This window comes from Cyprinus carpio, chromosome B11, assembly GCF_018340385.1.
Source record: "Cyprinus carpio isolate SPL01 chromosome B11, ASM1834038v1, whole genome shotgun sequence".
NCBI lineage: Eukaryota > Metazoa > Chordata > Actinopteri > Cypriniformes > Cyprinidae > Cyprinus > Cyprinus carpio.
In genome coordinates this window covers 3,239,627-3,260,173 of record NC_056607.1, presented here as the reverse complement: position 1 = coordinate 3,260,173, position 20,547 = coordinate 3,239,627, and the positions used below count along the sequence as shown (strand labels likewise).

The window sequence follows — 20,547 nt, the reverse complement described above, 5'->3', positions numbered from 1 at the left end:
GGCCCCTTTCCGGGGAAGGGAACAAACTCTGCAACACTCTAATCTTTTGTAAAACAACGGCCTGTATGAAGAAGAAGGAGTACTTTAGTAGTTATCAAACGGCAATCAAAAGAATTTAAAAATCAATATTTTTTGCATTTCTTAAAATTATGGGCGCCTGAAAAAAACCATGTCACAACTTATTATCCGTACCGCTGTTCCAGCGTTTTCATACAGCACCGCTTATTAGAGCTTGCAAACGCACAAACAAGCCCCCGCCCTCTGGGCCAACGAAGAAACGTGCATCCAGAGAAGTTTCAGGCCTTCTAAAACAATCAACTGAGCGATTCAACAAAGCCCTCCCACTTGACGGTTAAAACCGACCACACATAAAACTTTATGTCCGTATGTCCCTAAACCGGTCCTAAACCAAATGCACTGAGGGGGAAAAATAACGTCCGCCCTCCTGATTGTTTACGAAAGGGTGCTGGACATTCAGTTGTTGCCAAGTCCGCGGTTTTACTGCAGGAATGGAGCTACTTTTAAACACCTGTTCCCGATGGTTGCTTTTCATGGATCCGCGGTTTGAAGCGGACCCCAGGCCAATAAATCAATGTGATAATTTATCAATCTGGCATGCCAATTTTTACTGGAGGCATCCCGGCGAAAAAACGTGTATTTTTAAAAAAACCCCCTCCGGAATGCGGATTTTTATCCGGGGAACTCCCTACGAGAACAAATGAGCTAGTTTTGAGTAGCTATATTAGGTGCTGGTTTATTTTGCGTTTCGTTTTGTGAAAACCCCTAGGGCGGCTACCCTTCCGAGAAGTTCTCAAACGAACACATTGGGAAAACGATGACTAATAATAGCACATTGGCAAAAACGGGCTTGGTCGACTCTATTCATACCCGATGATAGACTGCTGCTTTCAAACGTGACGTGTCTTTTTGTGCGCACGCGCGCGCTCTAGAGACACTTACGTTATCACGCTTAATTACAATACAGTTTCAAAGCAAGCTTCACAATATTAAACTGTGAAATAATAGTGTTGATGTTGCAAAATTCTAAGCAGTATGAAACGAATTTCCACTGTAAGTTCTGCCCTGCAGAAGAAAACTGTCATTTTTAGCTAAATATAATGGTTAACAACAGGGTCATGTTGCAAAGTTCATAGTTGTGGAAATTCCATGAAAATAAACCTGAAAATTGTAACGTTAAATGTAAATATAAGCCACATATATGTAGGTGTTTAGTCAGAGGTTTGTGTGGGGGGGCGTTGGATATTATGGATAATATGGATATTATGAGGAACACTTCTCAACAGGAGTCACCCAGTCTCCTGACCCGACCCGGTGGCTGCGCACAGCGCAAAATTAGCCGTAAACGACTGTGCAAACCGGAATGAAGCAGATTTCAAAATACAAACCTCTTCAAGAAAATGGCGGAAGTCGTGGAACTGCATAAACTCAAGGTAAGAAACACTTTATGTTTAGTGTTTGGGTCGAGCTGTAACAGCAAGCTGTTCTTAGCTGTGCTATGATGAAAAAGTCGAGATATATTTAACGTTTCAAGCTTCATTCAGCACTCATGTTGCTCAAAAATCTAGGCAGCTTCCTATAGACAGAGCGTTTTGACTCTAGCCTCAAACATCGTGAGCTGTGTACCTTTCGTTCCTCGATGTAAAACATTTTACTTAAAAACATTTTAGCTCAATCTTTAAGAGACTTCTAAATGCGACTTTTACTTTGTTCCCTCATGCACTCAGGCACTACGTTAAACTAAAGTGGTTTATCAAACCGTTTCATTCTAAAAAATAAAACCCAACCAGCACGTGTTCTTCGTCCACTACAAGTGCCTAAAAAGTGGGCTATAACAATAGACATCGTATTTTAAAACAAGTTAGTTGCTTACTTTTTTTTGGCCATCATAGTCTATCGACACCTAGCGTGCCTTCCTTAACCGCATTTTTGGGGCGTATAATGCTCTGAAAATTTTACTGAACGGCGTACGTAAACAACTTGTAAGACCATACATTGACGTAGACAAAGATGAAGAGTTTTTCTCTTTCTCTATTTTTGTTTATTATTTTTCCCCTTTTATGTATGTATGTCATGGTACAGTCAATTTATTTAGAACTCATTTATCCAACTTTGTGGAACTGACCAAACCGGTTTCACACTGCAGATATGTGATTTGTTTGTGTAAATGTAAGCCCAGTCATTATAACTAATATAATCTTCACAGTTGGCAGAGCTGAAGCAGGAATGCACTGCTCGTGGGCTGGATGCCAAAGGAAATAAAGCCGATCTGATTGCCCGGCTGCAGGCTTACCTGGAAGAGCATGGTATGCATTTGCTAATGCAAGATATCTCAGCCAGCCATACTTTTTTTTTCTTTCTTAACCAGTTCTGATTACAGTTGTGTTCTTAGACATCTAATATCAAAGTTGAGTATAATACTTTACCTATTTAATGACATTCTACTCCTTTTTTTTCTTAAAGAGGTTGTTAACCCAAAAATTTAAATTCTGACATCATTTACCCACTCTCATGTTGTTTCAAATCTGTATGAATTGATTTTTTTTTGCTGAACACTAAAGATGATAATTTTAAAGAACGTTGGTGATAAAACAGTTTTTGGTCACCAGTGACTTCTATACTTTTTGCCTATGCCTGTTTAACATTTTAAAATGTGGTTTTAGAAGAAGTGAATGAAGAGGAAGTTCTGGAAGAATATGGTGAGGTAAGTTTTCTCAGAAGTAATTTTTCCATTGGTTTTTTCAGGGCAAAATCTAATAGATGCACACTAAATGTAGTAGCTACAGCGTTATTTCATAGAAATGAAATGCATTGTGCATGTTTGACTAGTTTATACCAGGATCTGATCACATGTGGCCATGAAATGATTTCGATGGGAAGGGTCTCTGGTTTCGTAACTACATGAATCACTTGCTATGTATAATGCATGTTAATAAAACACAAAAAAGAATGCATAAAAAGCACAGTTTCCCTGTAGGGTTTCAGCACCTCATTAGGTGCTTACAATCACTAATATCCATAATCTGTTTGGAATGGATCCGATTTCTGAAAGTTCTGTTTTTGAACCTTAAACGTTGCTCTCCAGTTCACGTAGCTCATGTACATGTTACATGATGTATTCTGCACAAAACTACAGTGCCTGCTTGGTGCACAGTGGTTGTGTTAAGAACAAATGTTTTTGAATATGGCTAAGAAAATGGTCAGGCCGTGCAGTTTTGGAGTACTGTACTGAGTTCTTTTTCACTGTTTATTGCATTTCGCTCTTTTTAACATTGGGCACATCCTGTGTGTTTTCTTATTCTTCAGTGCTAATTTTATTGCTCTAACATGGCTAAATAATCAGTTTAAAAATCTCTATCCATTCACACTTATATCATTGTCAAGATATATATATATATATATATTAGTCATACAGCCCTAGTTATTCTTTGACAAACTTCACCTATCTAGTTTTATTTTAAAGCGTAACAAAGTATTTTGGATGATTGAAGGGTAAATAGGTGGTCCTTTACTGTCCAGGATACAGCAAAACAAATAAAAGTTTACCTTTTCAAAATAATGTGGTCACGTGCCTCTCTGATCTCTCTTTGGAGTTAAATTAAACAGATCACCTGTGATGATGAATTATTATTTTTTTATTTTTTTTACTGTAAATTAACAGATTTTTAATCGTGTTTGTGTCAGGACTCAGGTTCCAGATGGGACAACATTCATAGTGTTTGATTTGCTCAATGTAACATACTGCATGTGTTTTAGGAGACCTTTGCCAAAGAAGAGACTGATGTCCAGAAGCAAGAGCAAGAGTTTACTCCTCCTGAAGTGTATGTCATTCCCCTTTCACTTATACATCAGCATACATTGCACATGGTGTATATAAAAAAAAAAAAAATAAATGCCACACTATAGTTCTAGCCTTGCCTGAAGATTAGTGTTTGGAAATGGGTTTGTTTATTCACTGTGCTCTTGATTTCAGGGTGACTGAGAAAAAACTGGTCAAGATTAGCCCTCCTGCTGCAGTTGGTGAGGTAATGATCTTTACTGAAACCACATACGGTGTTAGTCAAACCACATTTGTCATACTTATGACTATTATTATTATTATTTTTTTTTTATTTAAAGATTCTTACCATGTCACTGAGTTTAGACACTACAGCCCTTAAAGGGATACTCCACCCCAAAATGAAATTTTGTCATTAATCACTTACCATGATTCATTTCCGTGATTGTTGTTCCAAACCCGTAAAAGCTCCGTTCATCTTTGGAACACAATTTAAGATATTTTGGATGAAATCCCGTGAGGCCTGTGACTGTACCATAGACTGGCAAGTAAATAACGGTGTCAAGGTCCATAAAAGGTATGAAGGTCGTCTTCAGAATACTCCATCTGCCATCAGACGTGCAATCTGGGTAACATGAAGCAATGGGAACACTTTTTGTAAGTGAAGAAAACAAAAATAACGACTTTATTCAGTAATTCCTGTGTCAGCAGTCTCCTCTGTGTCTCTCCATATCACTGTATGTGGTGTATGTGCTTCTGTGTCATCCGCGCCACAAGTATGCACTGTTTTCTTTCAAATCAAAGCTAAATACACATAGAAACAGTGCATCTTTGTGGCACGGATGATACAGAAGAGCATACACAGCATACGGTGATATGGAGAGACACAGAGGCGACTGTTGACACAGGAATTATTGGATAAAGTCAATATTTTAGTTTTCTTCGCTTACAAAAAGTGTTCCTATCGTTTCATATAACCCAGATTGCACGTCTGATGGCAGATGGAGTATTCTGATGACGACTTTCGTACCTTTTATGGACCTTGGAACTGTTATTTACTTGCCAGTCTATGGTACAGGCTCAAGCCTCCTGGTTTTCATCCAAAATATCTTAAATTGTGTTCCGAAGATGAATGGAGCTTTAACGGGTTTGGAACGACATGGGGGTAAGTGATTAATGACAACATTTTCATTTTGGTACTTCACTTTGGTATTTTGATACTATTAAACATTTGTGAAGCTTTTTTGTGAAATCACAGCCAGGTGGCACAAAGGGGTGTTTTGCTCCAGTAGGGCATTATTTATGTGCATTATTTATGATTTAAATCCTATGGTATATTCTACATGCCATAAAATAAGTAGTTGCAGTATTTAAATTATTATTTTCATTGCAGAGGCTTCAGAAAAGAGCAGAGCGCTTCAATCTTCCACCGGATGCAGACAGCAAAAAGGCGGCACGAGCAGCAAGGTTTGCTTGTTTGAGAGAGATTACATTAAATGTCATTAAAAGAGGGTCGAAGACTGCATTTTACTCAAAATAAATTCTCAGAATTCTTCAGTGTTTGGACTGTGCAGTGGTCTTATGTAAGAAAACAAATTCTCATTTTTCTGTGTCAATAAGACAAATCAACATAACTGTTTGTCAAACATTCAAATCACTTTAAAGTAGAAATAAAATTTGAGAACAATAGTAAATTGCACATGCATTCTAGAGAAACAAACAGACTTGTAACTGTAAAATTGGACCTGTCAAATGGGGAAAGATGACATGTGAACGTATTCATGGGTATCATCTCTTAGCTTTAATATTTATGTAGATTATTTTGTGTGTTTTGAGACCTCTATATATCTTTAATTCCTATTCTTGTTTTAATAGATTTGGTTTGGAAGTACCTGAATCTGTGTCATCCAAAGGTGAGTTGACATCTAATATGTGTACAGTGCATCTCAGCTGTTTTCAGAAGTCCTTTTGTTAAAATACTGCTGCTATTGGTTATTTTCAAATAAGTTTATTATGTGTTGTGCCGCTATGATGCTGTTGTCATGGGTAAGTCCATGATATTATCTTTTATTATAAATTTTATTATTATTTTTGTGCGACATATTTCTTCTGCTGCCACACACATTTTTTATACACATTTATTAACAACATCCACCAACCACATTATTTAATAATGAAGAAATAAGTTTTCCTCTGTGAATGTGTGAGACTTCTGCATAATTAGCTCCTGTAGGGAAATGATGAGAAGAATAACAGTGCAATAAACCGTAAAAATGTTTGTGGTACAACTCAGTGTGCTTATAATTAAAACAATGTATTTAAATGTTATGGTAAGAAACACCAGTTTGCAATATCAAGTAGCAAAGGAAGCTGTTTTGTACAACTAAATATAGCTGGAATCGGGTGACACCAGAAGCCAGACACATTAGATTTACAAATGGCTGTTCCAGCTCTTACGGGAAAATAAGGTGGATTAAAATAGCATCATACAGTACTTAAAAAATAAAAATGTTTAAAATAATTTTAAAAAATAAAGTTGCAAATGAAAGATATGACATGACATTTGAACAACCAGTCAGTCACTAAGTACAGTGTTTTGATCTGATTTTCTTTGTGATGATAGTTGGTCATGACCAACTGCAATGAATGACTCATTGATTCAGTTGTTTTACATTTTTAGTCTGATAATGTCTTTGAATTTGTTTGTTTATTAAAAGATTAAAATTATTTATTTTCTTAAAACTGGCACATAAGTCAGTCATTTGAATTTGGACATCAGTGCTTGCTCTGTGTTTGTTGTGTGCAGAATATTGTGGAATCCAGTCTTAAACTTAGTTTCAAGCTGCAGTGTCTTATTAATGAAAAGTTCCATATTCATAGAAATGTTCATTTTTTTTTTTTTTTTTTTTTTTTTTTTTTAGGAACTTCAGCCAAACCAAATGTGAGTAATTTGGGTGCACATTTTCATTGGGGCTTGGAAATTGAAATGTGAAACAACTTTTGAAAATCTCTGCAAAACCACTAATAAATGTGCCACTCTTCTTTCAGGTTGAGGTTTTAAAGAAGAGAGCAGAACGTTTTGGCATGAATGTCTCTTCAGTTTCTAAAAAGGTACCTTTTATCATATTTCACTTACAACTTACAAATGACATTTGTCTTGCATAGTAGCTATTTGAATGTTTTGTGTGTGTTCACAGATTGAGGATGATGAAAAGCTTAAGAAGAGGAAGGAGAGATTTGGCATTGTCACAAGTGCAGCGTCTGCTGGAGCCAGTGATGCAGAGGTATGGGTTCTGCTGGTAAACTGGTTTTAAAAGGTTCATTAAATCTATGTGTGATGATCAGTGTTTATATGTGAATAAATGCCTATTGAAATCTGTTCATCATGTAAAGTGATAGTCTCTCAGGAGACTTTTACAATGTCCGTGCTTTTTCAAGCTTGAAAATGTTGATTACGTAGATTTTTGATAGATGGACGGAAGCTGAGAAAATATTACAAAGTATCTGTGTTCTGAGGATGAACAAAAGTTTTATGAGTTTGAAATGAGTTTTCATTTCTGAACACAGGAGAAGCAAATTCACCGCTCTGTTCAACTTCATCTGTTTTTTTTTTTTCCTTTTCTTTTTCATTGCATATATCTGTTTAGAGTTTCCCCTTCTCATTTATTCATGTAAATGTATAGAGGGTATGCACTGCACAGCCACACTGAGTAAAATGTCTTATATTTCTGGAAAATTGTTCAGGTTATCTTTGTTGGAATAAATAATGGTTCTGCAAATTTGATAATATTTTGTGGGGCGACTAACATTGCCTACCATACAAGAGACAAGGTAGGGTCACTTTGTGGCAGGACTGGTTTCACCATCACCTCCATATGATCAGGTTAAATGTAGTGTATAATTTAGACAAAGGACAGAAGGGATCTTTTAAAAATAAAGCGAGGCTCCTATTTATATCAGTATTGACCATGTTACAATCTTGTGTTTCTCACTGTATAACCCTTCTCCTCACCCCACCCTCTCTTTCTTCTTCAGGCAAAGAAGCGAAAACGTGCTGAGCGGTTTGGAAATGTATAAAAAATGGATCTTACCCTTTTTGGACTTTTTCTATTAATTTTTTTAAGTGTTCTTTGCTGTTCATTTTGTGATAAGCTTGTAATCCCTGTAGTGTCATGGTTGTTTATCTGCTATTTACATTAAAAGTACCCCAGTTCCTTACTAATTTCTCTCTTTTGTCTCGTGATGTGATAGATGATTTGCATTTGGCATCAGTGTGTGTGGGTTCTTACGGTATTGATATGCGTCCTTCAGAAGTAGATCAGGAAAGGTGTACCTACTAGTTGCTAGAGCTGTAATGATACATTGATGTGGATCGATGCATGGAATTAAATGATTAATGAACTGTATCAATGCAAAGCATAAAAAAATTGTTTACGATCTCAAAGCATGCATGGGTTTAGTTACGAATAATCTTTATACTCCACTGAAGAAAAGTCACCAACATTTTGGATGGCCTGAGGCAATGAGTAAGCACATTATTCTGTTTTTAGAAGAACTATTCCATTAAAGCTGCTAACTCTCACAAGTCCACCAGTGGGCTCATTGTTATTACTAATTTGGAACCATTATATGTTATTCTAGAACATAAATTAATCTCTACACAAACCCTATATCATTGGAAAGTAGTTTTCATATTTGACCACCATTTTTGAGAGAGATGATGGAACTCTGCAGCTCTGGTTGTGGAGCTTGCTGACTGGATGCCTCCTGCTCCTTCTGCTTCTCAGCTTTCTGCAGGATATGCTGTCACAAACCAAAACAGATCAGGCTTTCCAGCAGTGCCTACACTTTAAGCACAGGTTTTGCCACAAGAAAAAAAAAACCCTATTATCTGCATTGCATGTGATGTACCGCTTCACTTCTTGCCAAATGAGTTGGCAGCCTATTATTACATACTTTTTCACACACACTGAGGTAGTACTCCAGTATATGTTTGCATACTATCATACAAACTTATAAGTTTGAGTTTATAGTAACAAGTCAGCTTTGGGGTGGAACAGCTTCAATTACTTAAAAAAAAAACCTTCAGTTTCATTTTATTAAGTAAACTGAAGTAAATTTAAGTTATTTACTTCTATATGTGTACTAAGTACAAATGTATGTAGTAACTATGCCAGTATCAATGCACTAGCTGTATATTTGTATTGTACTGTTTCAATATTTTACATAAAGTATATTTGGAAAGACTACTTTAGAAAATGAACTTGAAGTATAAAGCTCATATACCAAAAAAAAAACTTTACAATTTTTTTTTTAATATTTTATTATTTATAATATTTTATTTATTATAAACAATTTACAGTTACTTGTAAATGTAGAATTTACAAGTAATTGTGCTTTCACTGTCACTTAGTACTTACGTCATAAATGTATGTATGTAACGAATATTGTGGAATTTCCACTGCTAAACAGCACAACAAATCTGGGTATAAAGTCTTTTTCTGAAAATATATTTAATATTTTTTTATGGCCCCTTATCAGTGTCCTTACATTTCTGTTCTTCTTAGTTTACAATTGACTTTCTCAAAACTACACGTGTGTGCATGTTGCTTACATGTACAGAACAATTCATTCTAAATAAAGTGTCTTTAGACGTTAATGAGGAAGACTTTGAGCCAAAACATTTGTGTCTTTTCTCATCAGTGATGAATGTAAAATAAAACGTAAAAAGAAGACTGTTCTAATTATTCTACAATTAGAATTTAATGACCCATTAATATGCTTAAAAAAAAGACTCATTAGGTGTCAGTGTTTCAGTTTTTCTTTTCTGAGGACAATTTTGTTTGTCTCTCTTATCTGACACACTCAGTTGAGTAAATGCAGCTCTTTTTAACAAGCTAATGATCTCCTAATGAGTTAATGATCCAGATCACAAAATGTGCGGTGCTGTTGGGGAGCAGATTAAAAGTCCTCTGATTTGTGGCAAGACTCAAAGGCAAACACTTAATTATGGACAAGAAGACAAATTCATTCAGTTTCCATTCACTTTTATTTGAAGATTATATTGACGTGAACTTCTGAAATATTGTTTTTGTTGTCTGTAAGTGATTGTTTGTTGGGCATCTTGTTAGTGACTTTATTAGGTCTGCATACATGATTTATTAGTTAAGGCATTGTCATGTTATGCTCATATATAGTAATAGCACCATATTATGCACAATACTGAGTCACATATTTGCTGATTATTCACTACACTACAAGCATCATCGTAAACAGCACGTGTTTTACACATTTTACCATTACAGTCCCTTTAAAACTGCAACACATAATTAATAACTCATCAAGCATTCATTTATCTGCAAGCTCTAATCTTTGTCAGATTTAATCTTTGTCTTGACCATGTGAATCTTTTTTCTCATCTCTGCTCTTTTCTTTTGTAGATTCTTTCACCACCTGAGCAATGAACAAAATAATCAATCAGATACAGTATATGCAACATATGTTACAAATATATATATATATATATTATTTTTTTTTTTTTTAAATCTAACAAGATATAATGTTAAACATAAGAATACTGTGCATACAGTGTTTTTTCAATGGCCAATTTATCGTTAAAGGAATCGTTTTAATAAGACTGGAAGCAAAGTGTCTCACCTCTCCATCACGGATCTCAACAGTCTTGATTACGACTTTCTTTCCAGGTACAGTATCAGAAAACAGACCATAATCTGTTCAAAGACATCACACAGCAGATGATATGATGCAAAGGTGGAATAAAAGAATTCATAGCTTAGTAGTACAGAGAATTAAAAAATGTTACAGATTGACAGAGGACATGATATGTAAACAATTGTTTACCCCTTGTATCTGTCTATTGTTGTCATCATTATCATGAGCAATCAAAGTTAACTCAGCTTCTTGGAACAGATTCCGTTTCAGCAGAACGAAATTTGACCATTTACACAAAGGAATAGTACACCCAACATACAGCTATTCCAAAGTAATCTAACTGGTTTTAGGTGAGAACTACTTTTGATTACATTTTATATAACGTTTGAATTAGCTCTTGTTGATTTGATCACATACATTGAAATATGATAATCTTGGTCTATTCTGACATAAGAAAAAGTTATTAACAAGTTATTCAATTGCTGCTTTAAGGTAATTTGTGCTGTGCAATTGCCTACATAATAATGCAAGGTAGCTCTTTTTGTTATGTATTTTTTATTTTGTCTGTGTGGAAAGAGCAGTACATGGATCTTTTACTTTTAATATTTCAAAGCACTAACTATTCCTTGAAAACCTTCAACCATTCCATCCTAATATAAATCCAAAATTGCTCTTTTAAAAAAAAATAATAATAATGATAATAAACACTTTCTTTTAGACAGTATGTTATGATAGACTCACCACCACTGTGTCCACCCATTGAAGGCATTTTCATGCTAGGACCCACAATTCTGAAAGGTGCAGTTTGAAGGACATCAGTTACCAGAATAAAAAAAAAAAAAACAGAAAATTTACACACAGAAACTTGTTAAAGTGGCTCAATGGTATCATTCTTACCGGTTTTCCTCTCCCTCCAGAAGTTTCCTGTAGGTGGCAATCTCAATATCTAGGGCCATCTTAACATTGAGCAGATCCTGGTATTCCCGCAGGTGGCGTGACATCTCCTCCTTCAGGTGCCGAATCTCATCTTCCAGACGGGACACAGTATCTTGATAGTTTCCAGCTTCTGCAGCAAACTGCTCTTCCATTTCTCTCATCTGCCTCAGCAGAGCCTCATTCTACCATCACAAACACACACACACACACACACACACACACATTTTTAGCTATCTAAATAAGAGAATATCATAAATTTATATTGTTTTACATAAAGCAACCTTTAATGACTACAGAAATACACACACATTTGACACAACTAAACAGTTTAGGTTTCAAATATAGCATAATTAGTGAAACCCCTGAATCAATTTCTGTTTTTTTATTTTTTATTATATATATATATATATATATATACACACAAAGCTTTAGGCAGCTTGAAAAGAAGATGAATAAATATTTAATATATGTACATACAGTGCTCTTGAGAGCATCGATGTCACAGTTCTGGGATTGAATTTGTCTCCTCATGTCATTGTTCTCTTGTTTAGCCTGTCTCATGGCCTCAGCATTGCGCTTAGCCGAATCAGTCAGATCAGCAAACTAACAGAGAAAACACAGAGATGATCAGTAAGTTTTACAGTATTTTATCTGTGTATTATTAGTAACACACTCACACAGTGGCTCTTCATGATGTCTCTCACCTTGGACTTGTACCACTCCTCAGATTCCTGCATGTTTTTGGTGGCGATGCTCTCATACTGAGCTCTAATGTCTCGAAGTGCTGCTGTCAGATCAGGACGGCTGGAGGTCTCCATCACCTCCATCTTCATCTGCTGACTCTGAACACTCACCTGTACATCCTGAATTTCCTACACATTTACAATACACGATTATTTTGAATGCTTGTGTGCTGTTGTTTTTTGTTGAAAAAAGCATACAGACAGAATCAAAATGGATTTTTCCAAATAGTTCTTCTATTGAACATAAAAGAACATAAAAGAAGATATTTTGAAAGTGTATAGGAAAAAACTCTACAGAAATTGTTGGGGACTAGAAATTGCTTGGTTGACCACATTCTTCACCATATCATCTTTTGTCTTTAGCAGAAGAACAAAACAAAACAAAAGTGATGGCAGAATGTTCATTTTTGCATAAACTATCCGGTATTGAGTCCTATCTATCTTATCCTATACTATACTATTGAGTATTCTAAGTATAGTTGGCTTGTAGTTGTCTTTACTGATGGATTAGCCTCTTAGATACTTTTCCCCCACAAATACTAGCTTCTTTGAGGTAATACACCAGCATGTATTTTAGATACTATCCTTATAAACTTACATGTTTATTGTAACAGTTCAGTTTTTCAGCTATTCAAAACCAGATATTTTCAGCATAGACAGGAATTTGAATTTCACATTCAATGAATTCATTATTTCTTAATTAAATATTAGTGTCTCACCTCATCATGCATCTTCTTGAGGAACTCAATCTCATCCATCAGAGACTCAATCTTTCTCTCCAGTTCCAGACGAGCAAGTGTGGCATCATCCACATCCTTCAATTATAAACACATTCAGATTATTAATACTGTTATATCTGTTTTTTTTTTTGTTTTTTTTTTTTTTTTTTTTACATACTTTCAACATTTAAACATTGCATTTTTGTGAATTTGTGTAAGATCTTTAACTGACTAAGTAATGATAAGGGTGCAAATAATGTCAGAAGAAGACTGAAAAAAAATGAGATTTTAAAAAAGGTTTCAAATCATTTTGAAAATGTTGTTTTTTTTTTGTTTGTTTTTTTTGGTGAAAGTGAGGATGGGAGTCAATCCCAAAATGAGCACACAAATGAGAGTGCCTTCTGGGGAACTCGGAAATCAACTCTAATGATATGCCTGAACCTGGAAACAATTATCATTTTAGCACTTTTGATCTCATTGTCCTTAAGTCCATTTTTTTTAAAGTTAAGCACAAGTTAAACACAAAGACCTTGACACTGTGACAGGCGTGTGGACTTCTTATTGTTACTGTATGACAAAAATAATGAACCTAAGCATTCAGTGGAAATATGCAATGTTATAAAATACTTTCCATTATCACATTACCTTACGAAAGAGAGTCAAATTATTCTCAGCTTCCTGTCTTTTCTGCATCTCCTCATTTAACCTGCACATACGAGAAAATAAAAATCCACTTCAATAATAATAATAAAAAAATGTAATACCTATAATATAATAAAGGTTTAATACCTTTTCCCAGAGTAACAGAAAATTGAATTATGCATTAGTGTGCTGTAAGAAGAATCATGTAATCCATCTTTTATTTGATTCTGGGATGAGTGAGAGAGGGCCCTTAAAGACTGGATGTCTGAAGCGAAGGTTGTAATATAAATATAAAATCATATCTGGCAGGGAGTCAGAGGAGCAATTAGCTGATTTGCTTAAAAGCATCTGAGATTACATTAGTACCGGTAGGGTGAAATGTTCTTATTGCAAATGTAATAATCTATTCAAAGCATAAGACACAAAGAAAAATGACTAAATCTACACTAAAGCATAAATAGATATGTTATCATATGCTAACAACATCAACCACAGCAATGTATGATCCTTAAGGTTCAGCTAAAAATAGGCATCAAAAACAGTTATCTTATTCTATTATATTCTACTTTATCTATAGCATACTTGTACACCCAATTTATTTAATTTTTTAAATTTATTTATGTGTATTTTATTCACATCTTATTTTCATTATGTGTCTTGTAATTACAGTGATTCATTAAAACATAGGCCTACTGCTGATGAAATTAAGAGTAAAAGACGGTTAAGGACGGTTCTCACATTTTTTTCTAAATCAAATACTGATAGGTGAAATGTTTAAATTAATATATAAAAAGTTTTGTCAACTACAATTAGAACCCGTCAATATTGACTAAAATGAATGGAGCCTACATGCCATAATTGAATGATGACTACATTTAAAGGATATTTTCATCAAAAGACAAAACCATGATTAAAATTAAACTGTAAGAATGAAGGCTGCATGTTTGATACATTCAGATAAATGAAGGGCAAAAAAGTAACACTTTATTTAACAGGCATTCTACTGACTATAAATAACTTTGCAAGTAAAAGAAGAAAACTAACATTTTCTATGTTAACTAATGTTGCTGGGCAATGTTGCCGTCAACGGGCAGCCAGGTGAGACACAGGGCCCATGACCAATCTAAAGAAATTTGTTGCCCATTCGTAATGGGAAAGTGCCCAAGCAACATTGCTCAAAAAGTTGCCTCATGTATCATCACCTTATGAGCTTCGCCACCCAGCCACACACCTTAGGCTTAGAGGATCTTATGAAAGTGGACTCCTTTAAAAGTCTTTCAAAGTAGACTCTGTCTGTACTGCAGAGCTGGCACCTTTATATCATCTCAGAATGTCTTTGAGAGCTCCTCGTCTTCCAGTAAGTTCCATCTGTTCCACCATGCTCAGTAGTGGGTAAACCATCAGTTTACTCTTATCCTGACTACGTCTCATTCCTGGTTTCCGGAGGGCCGACATCATTCTGGGGTGTACTTGGCTGCAACCTTGTCTTTGTGACCCCCACTGTCCACTATGAATGTCATGCATGCCATATAGTGTCTGTATTCCAGGGATTTATGAATGAGGTGTTTTGGGAGTTTTTTTGTTTCTTCATCTTCTACATTGGAGGATTGGGGCTCTCCCTCTCCCAGAATACACTGCTCCCCTATACCTGTGGATTACCTTCTTGTTTGTTCTCCTTGTTGATCCCCATTGTTGTGAGAAGTGTAAAGCTGTATACTCAAATCAGCTGTGAAGATTCAAAAGAATTTGTGTGTCTTTTTTTGTTTTTTTACTTTTCACAGCTTGGGAATCTAAAGTAAGTATTTTCAGCATATCTAGCTGTGTTTTTTCAGCAGAGGAAGAAAGACTCTCTGCTCTAGCTATATAATTGGTGTCCAACTAGCCCCGCATTGTGACTTTTTTGTACTAACCTAAAAGTTATTTGTCTAAAACTAAATAGTATACTAATCAGTATCTAGCCATATCTGATGTATATATTGTAGTTTAGTGTTATGTTCATTCGGCATTAAATGAGGATTTTTTTTTTCATATGTAATATCCTTACTTTGAATCAATAAATTAAGTTCAAATAATAAGTCACCATAGGGCTGTTACCAATAAAATCAGTAAATATGAAATTATTTAAGTCTCTCTCTCTCTCTCTCTCTCTCTCTCTATGTAACGTTATATATTTATACAGGCTATATATGCAACTAAAAACGTTATAAGTGGCGGCAAGTCAGTAAGTCACTGAATCAATTTAACCTATTTACTTGCAATTTAACCTATTTACTAACTGCTTTTATTCAGAAATATTTATTCTGACTTTATATCACACAGAACTCGCGATATAAACTTGCAGTTACTAGAAGAAAAGACAAAAAGTCGCAATTAGTTTACCTTTTATGCTAAATTATACTTTATTCCATGGCAAAAAAAAAAAAAAATTACGGCGAAAGGATTTTTTTTTTTTTACGCCTATTATTAGAATTTTACACCCAGTTAACGAGTCCTTTAATTTCCGACAGTTGTCTTAATTAGGCCTATAAATATTATCGTGTACCCCCGGGCTTACTCTCGTTTGGGAATCACTGATCTATCATATCATGTCTATTGATGTCTATGATTTATAAATTAATGATTTAAGGGAACGTTGTTCTATAAAAAATAAATGGTTTACACACTGTTTGATTTCATATTTTGTAATACTTGTTTTACTTTCTCTTTCGATTTTTTTAGAAGATATTCCCTCCCTTTTCTAGTCGGAGAAAACGCCCCTGTTCGGAAGTCGTTTTATTATCAGCAGCACTGAGACGCAGCCCGACAGCTCATGCAGAACCGTTCGCATAGACCCGCCCTCCTTAGTTACTGTTGCTAATTAGGCTGCAAATTTGCGCATGCACCGATATCGTGTACGGTGTGAAATGGGCATAAAGCAGAATTTTATAAAAGTTCTAGGAGTGCTGGTTAAAGTCGTTCACTTTCAAAGTAGCCTATACGCACTGTAGCATGATGTCCTTAATCATAAAGACTGAATAGGCCAACATAAGGTTGTGTGTGTATATATGGAGCATTAATTGTAAATGCCTCATCCATTAGACACAGTCTAACCGCGTTAGACATGCTGATGATGATGATGATGGGAGGCTCCCTGCTGCAGCTTCTTTGTCTCTGTTAATTTCATTCGCTGCCACGCCCATATAACATGAACATCATTATGCAGACATAGCCTACTGTTATTTGTAAAGATAAAATCTTTAATGCATTCAACCATAATATCACTTAAAGCCTCTGAAGTGATATCTGCGAAGTTTCTCCACTAAAGCAATTCTATTTTCTTTTTTCCTCTGTATCAAAATAAACATATTTTCTATAGGGGCTAAACATATTTTCTCCATCCTGACTAAACTTAAAATAGCCTAAACTCTGTTCAGTTCTATATCCATAATGCCAGTGTAACCAAAATGAATAATAATAATAATAATAAAAATAATAATAAAAAGAATATTATAATTATAACAGTTAAAGAAAAGCTTAATCTTTCAGAATCATAAGATACAACATCGTTAGGCCTATAATATCATTAGAAATGGGGCACAAAGACATTTCTGACTTTGGCACATTTAACTTAAACCCATTTATAATTTTTATTCTTAACAGTAAAAAGAAAATTCTCTCATTATTTGCTCACCCTTGTGTTACTCCAAACCTGTATGACTGTCTTTTCTCAGCAGAGCACAATTTTGAAAAATGTTAGAACTTTTTTCGTCAATGCAATGAAAGTCGAAGTCTATGCAAAGATATAATTACAAAAAACAAAGGTTTGGAATAGATTATGAAAATTTTATTTTTATTTTATAACAATCCACTAATACACTGGCCTGTGTCAAACATTTTAAATGTCAAAAATTTTCTAAAAATCGAAACAATGCATATAATATAAAATTGAACCACTATATATATATATATTAAAACACAATCACACTAAACAAACATATATACTAAAAAACAATAATACACGCATACACCAGTCAGCACACGCACCTCTGATTGAGCAGGGCCACATCTTCGGCCAGGTTGTCTCTCTCCACCTGCATCTGGTCTCGATCTCTGGCCATCAGTTCCAGCTGTCTGCGCAGCTCTCTCATCTCCTGCTGGCACAGATCATTGATGCGGCCTGATGGCCCTTGCTGCTGGTCCTTGTACTGACCCAGCTCCAGAATCAGCTTTGAGTTCTGCTGCTCTAAATACCGGACCTTCTCTATGAAGCTGGCAAAGCGGTCATTGAGTTCCTGTAGTTCTCTTTTCTCATTGCTGCGTGTGGCAAAGAACTCCTGGTTGACGGCCTCTGCCGATGAGAAGTCCACTTTATCATAAGAGAGACGGGGGGCCGGAGCACTGGAGCGGCTCCTGAAGTCCACAGAGCGGGTGGGAACAGAGGAAGAGATGTAGCGACCCCCTATGTGACTGGACACGGGGCTATAGACAGGCATCCCGAAAGTGCGGTGAAAAGAGGTGCGAAATGTAGAGTGACTCATGGTTATACTTCTAATTGTTGTTTAAACCTTTATTGATTGATATGCCTTTTTGTATCTTTCTCTTCGTCTGGTCGTTTTGTCTCTAGTAGTTTTGATCAAAGCTGAGTCACAAAAGGATGTGAGACTGTGACTTTTATACATGAAGCTGGTCAGTTGATCTAAGCTCCGCCCAGCCCAGCCCTTTCCTAGTCTCCAGAGCCCCTGATCTCATCTTCCTTTATGTATCTATCATTCATCCTTACAGTCACTCCCTCCCAAGCCCAACCTGGGCACTACTCTGACACTTTCCATTTGATGCGGGAATTCTTGCTACAAAACACTGATCGTCCACAGCTTTATGTGCAAATGTTTAATTAATAATATTAACGGGACTGGACAAAGCATTTTAAGTATGACAGTGTATGGTAGAAGTTAAATTCAATGCAAAAGAACCAAAATGAATCTCCTAAACATCCACTGATCCCAGGACTTGCCATAACATCCATGGGGCTAGACTGGGCCCAAACTGGGCTGGAGTGCAGGACAGAAAAACAAACAATAATAAAGATAGATGAAGACCTACCGGTCAAAAAATGTCTAAGAAAGACCTGACTGGTTTGAAATGTTGCTCTTTGTTGTGATGAAATTTTTTGCTGCTTTAAATATTTGTGCAAACCTCTATCTTTTTGAATAAAGCAAGCATTAATGAATAGTTCAGTGTCTCATATTTTGTATAGTGATATTTTGAATAGTTCAGTGTCTCAAACATTGTTTCATATTTAAGTATTTCATACTTGTACCCTAAACTTGTCACTGAGACAGTACCAATAATAATTACATTTCAGGGGTAAATAAGGTACAAAGATGGTCCTTTGAGGGTAGTTGTACATTTTTTTTCCTGAGTGCATTAATCTAATTTATTACATTTTTGAATTTGACATATGAGATAACATATTTTATAATGGTTGTTATAATCAACGTTTTCTACAAAAACATGTAGAACGATCTGAATAATTATTTTGCAGACTGAAGCACATACTGTGCTACAATAATTCATACATAGCTTCCACTTTTTTCCTTTGCTCAGTCAATAAAATCATCATCACTGAAACAGTATGACAAGCATGACATTTTCTAAAGAAATAACTGGCATCCATAAAATAAGGATTTTTGTATATAACAATTATCATTATTATTTCTGAGGCAATTAGTGATTTATTCTTATGCGGTTAGTATTGCTAAAAGAATTTTTAAAGGGGTCATGACATGGATTTTTTATTATTATTTTAATGTTCCTTTGAGTTAATAAAAGGTTTTTTTAAAAAAAAAAAAAAAAAAAAATTTGGAAAAATTATTATTTTCAACCCTCATTCTGACCCTAAGCCAAATACAACTTGTTTTAAGAGGCGTGTCCTTTAATTCTTGCCAGTAATCGGCCACTGTTGTGATTGGCTAATGTCATTGCATAGGAAACAGTATCCATGCCCCACCCCCTTACTATTGCATGTGAGTGTTTTGCCAGCATGATCAAAATATGAAATCATTTACTTACGGTTTGTGATGCAGCTGATCTCTCAACAAATGTTTCTTTGTGAATTCTCCATGACACTGTGCCTCTTTTACAAACCAAAATCCTAAGCCATTAAATATAAACTATCCAACTGATAACCTGGAATCCTTCTTATTGCTGAACAAAGATGTGAACGAGCTGTTTATACCAACTGCGTCAAAGCAAACGTTATTTCACTCCATTTGTCCTGACGACAGACTCAAGTGTGTGGACTGTGTCAGAAAGCGAATGTACATGTGTATACTGAATCTGGTGTAGACAAGATAGCGCCAGTGATTGTAATTTCTATTCGTTTTGACGATATGACACATTTGCCTTAAGCGTAATCAAGTCAGCCGTTAACGACTGGATGCCAGTCGGCGGGGCCTATGGTGAGAAGATGACTATTTGTCGATGTCTTGCTCTGGAGACAGTGTTTATGTAAATGTTTGTGCTCCTTTGACGTCATCTTGCCCCTTTTACGTGCTTTTACATCAGTACCACATAAATCAATCAATCAATACATGTACCTGCACAATAACTTTACTAAAAAGTACAAAAAAGTGAAAATAATCATTAGTCATTATAATACCCTGAGTAGCATAAATTATACCTTAAATTACAAATAATTTCCAATTCGTTCATTGTAGTATTAATAATAGTTATATATATTTTTATGAGACCTCATACAATTAGCTTAATTTTGGTCAAAATTGTGCTTTTGAAAATATAATAAACTCCTGCATTATTTGATTTGATTGATTTGGAAATGGAAACATTTTTCATTCGCAAAAGCTTGACATGAAGACTTTCCCAAATGTTACTCATCTTGTCATTAGTTAAGACCAACTGAAAACAGGAGGATGTTTTAAAAGTTATTTTTTCTACATAGTAAATCAAACTGTTTTATTTCCAAAGATAAAGGGGAAAAAGGTCAGTTAATTATTGAAGTCCCCTTAAATTTATTCAAAACATGATCAAAAGCATATGGATG

General features: G+C 35.2%; 2 protein-coding genes across 4 annotated transcripts; one reads left to right on the top strand and one right to left on the bottom strand.

Annotated features, from left to right (window-relative positions):
• Positions 1-1,362: 1,362 nt before the first annotated feature.
• On the top strand, positions 1,363-8,018 carry LOC109048649 (SAP domain-containing ribonucleoprotein). 3 transcript variants are annotated; one of them, XM_019066299.2, is made up of 11 exons: positions 1,363-1,451; positions 2,225-2,324; positions 2,682-2,722; positions 3,775-3,839; positions 3,992-4,043; positions 5,190-5,263; positions 5,672-5,709; positions 6,718-6,737; positions 6,845-6,907; positions 6,994-7,080; positions 7,832-8,018. In XM_019066299.2, exons 1-11 carry the CDS (start codon positions 1,419-1,421, stop codon positions 7,871-7,873), a joined length of 615 nt encoding a protein of 204 aa, XP_018921844.1. In that variant the 5' UTR covers positions 1,363-1,418; the 3' UTR covers positions 7,874-8,018. The 3 variants fall into 3 exon arrangements, with proteins under 3 accessions (XP_018921844.1, XP_018921845.1, XP_042589333.1); XM_019066300.2 differs by having other exon boundaries at positions 1,383-1,451; positions 2,685-2,722; XM_042733399.1 differs by having other exon boundaries at positions 1,383-1,451; positions 6,727-6,737.
• Positions 8,019-9,813: 1,795 nt separating this feature from the next.
• On the bottom strand, positions 9,814-18,195 carry LOC109048806 (plasticin). Its single transcript, XM_042733388.1, has 9 exons — positions 17,532-18,195; positions 13,512-13,572; positions 12,867-12,962; positions 12,109-12,276; positions 11,882-12,007; positions 11,366-11,586; positions 11,210-11,259; positions 10,454-10,527; positions 9,814-10,249 (listed from the first exon to the last, which is right to left on the bottom strand). The coding sequence occupies exons 1-9, from the start codon at positions 18,023-18,025 to the stop codon at positions 10,178-10,180; spliced, it is 1,362 nt and encodes a 453-aa protein (XP_042589322.1). The 5' UTR covers positions 18,026-18,195; the 3' UTR covers positions 9,814-10,177.
• Positions 18,196-20,547: the final 2,352 nt, after the last annotated feature.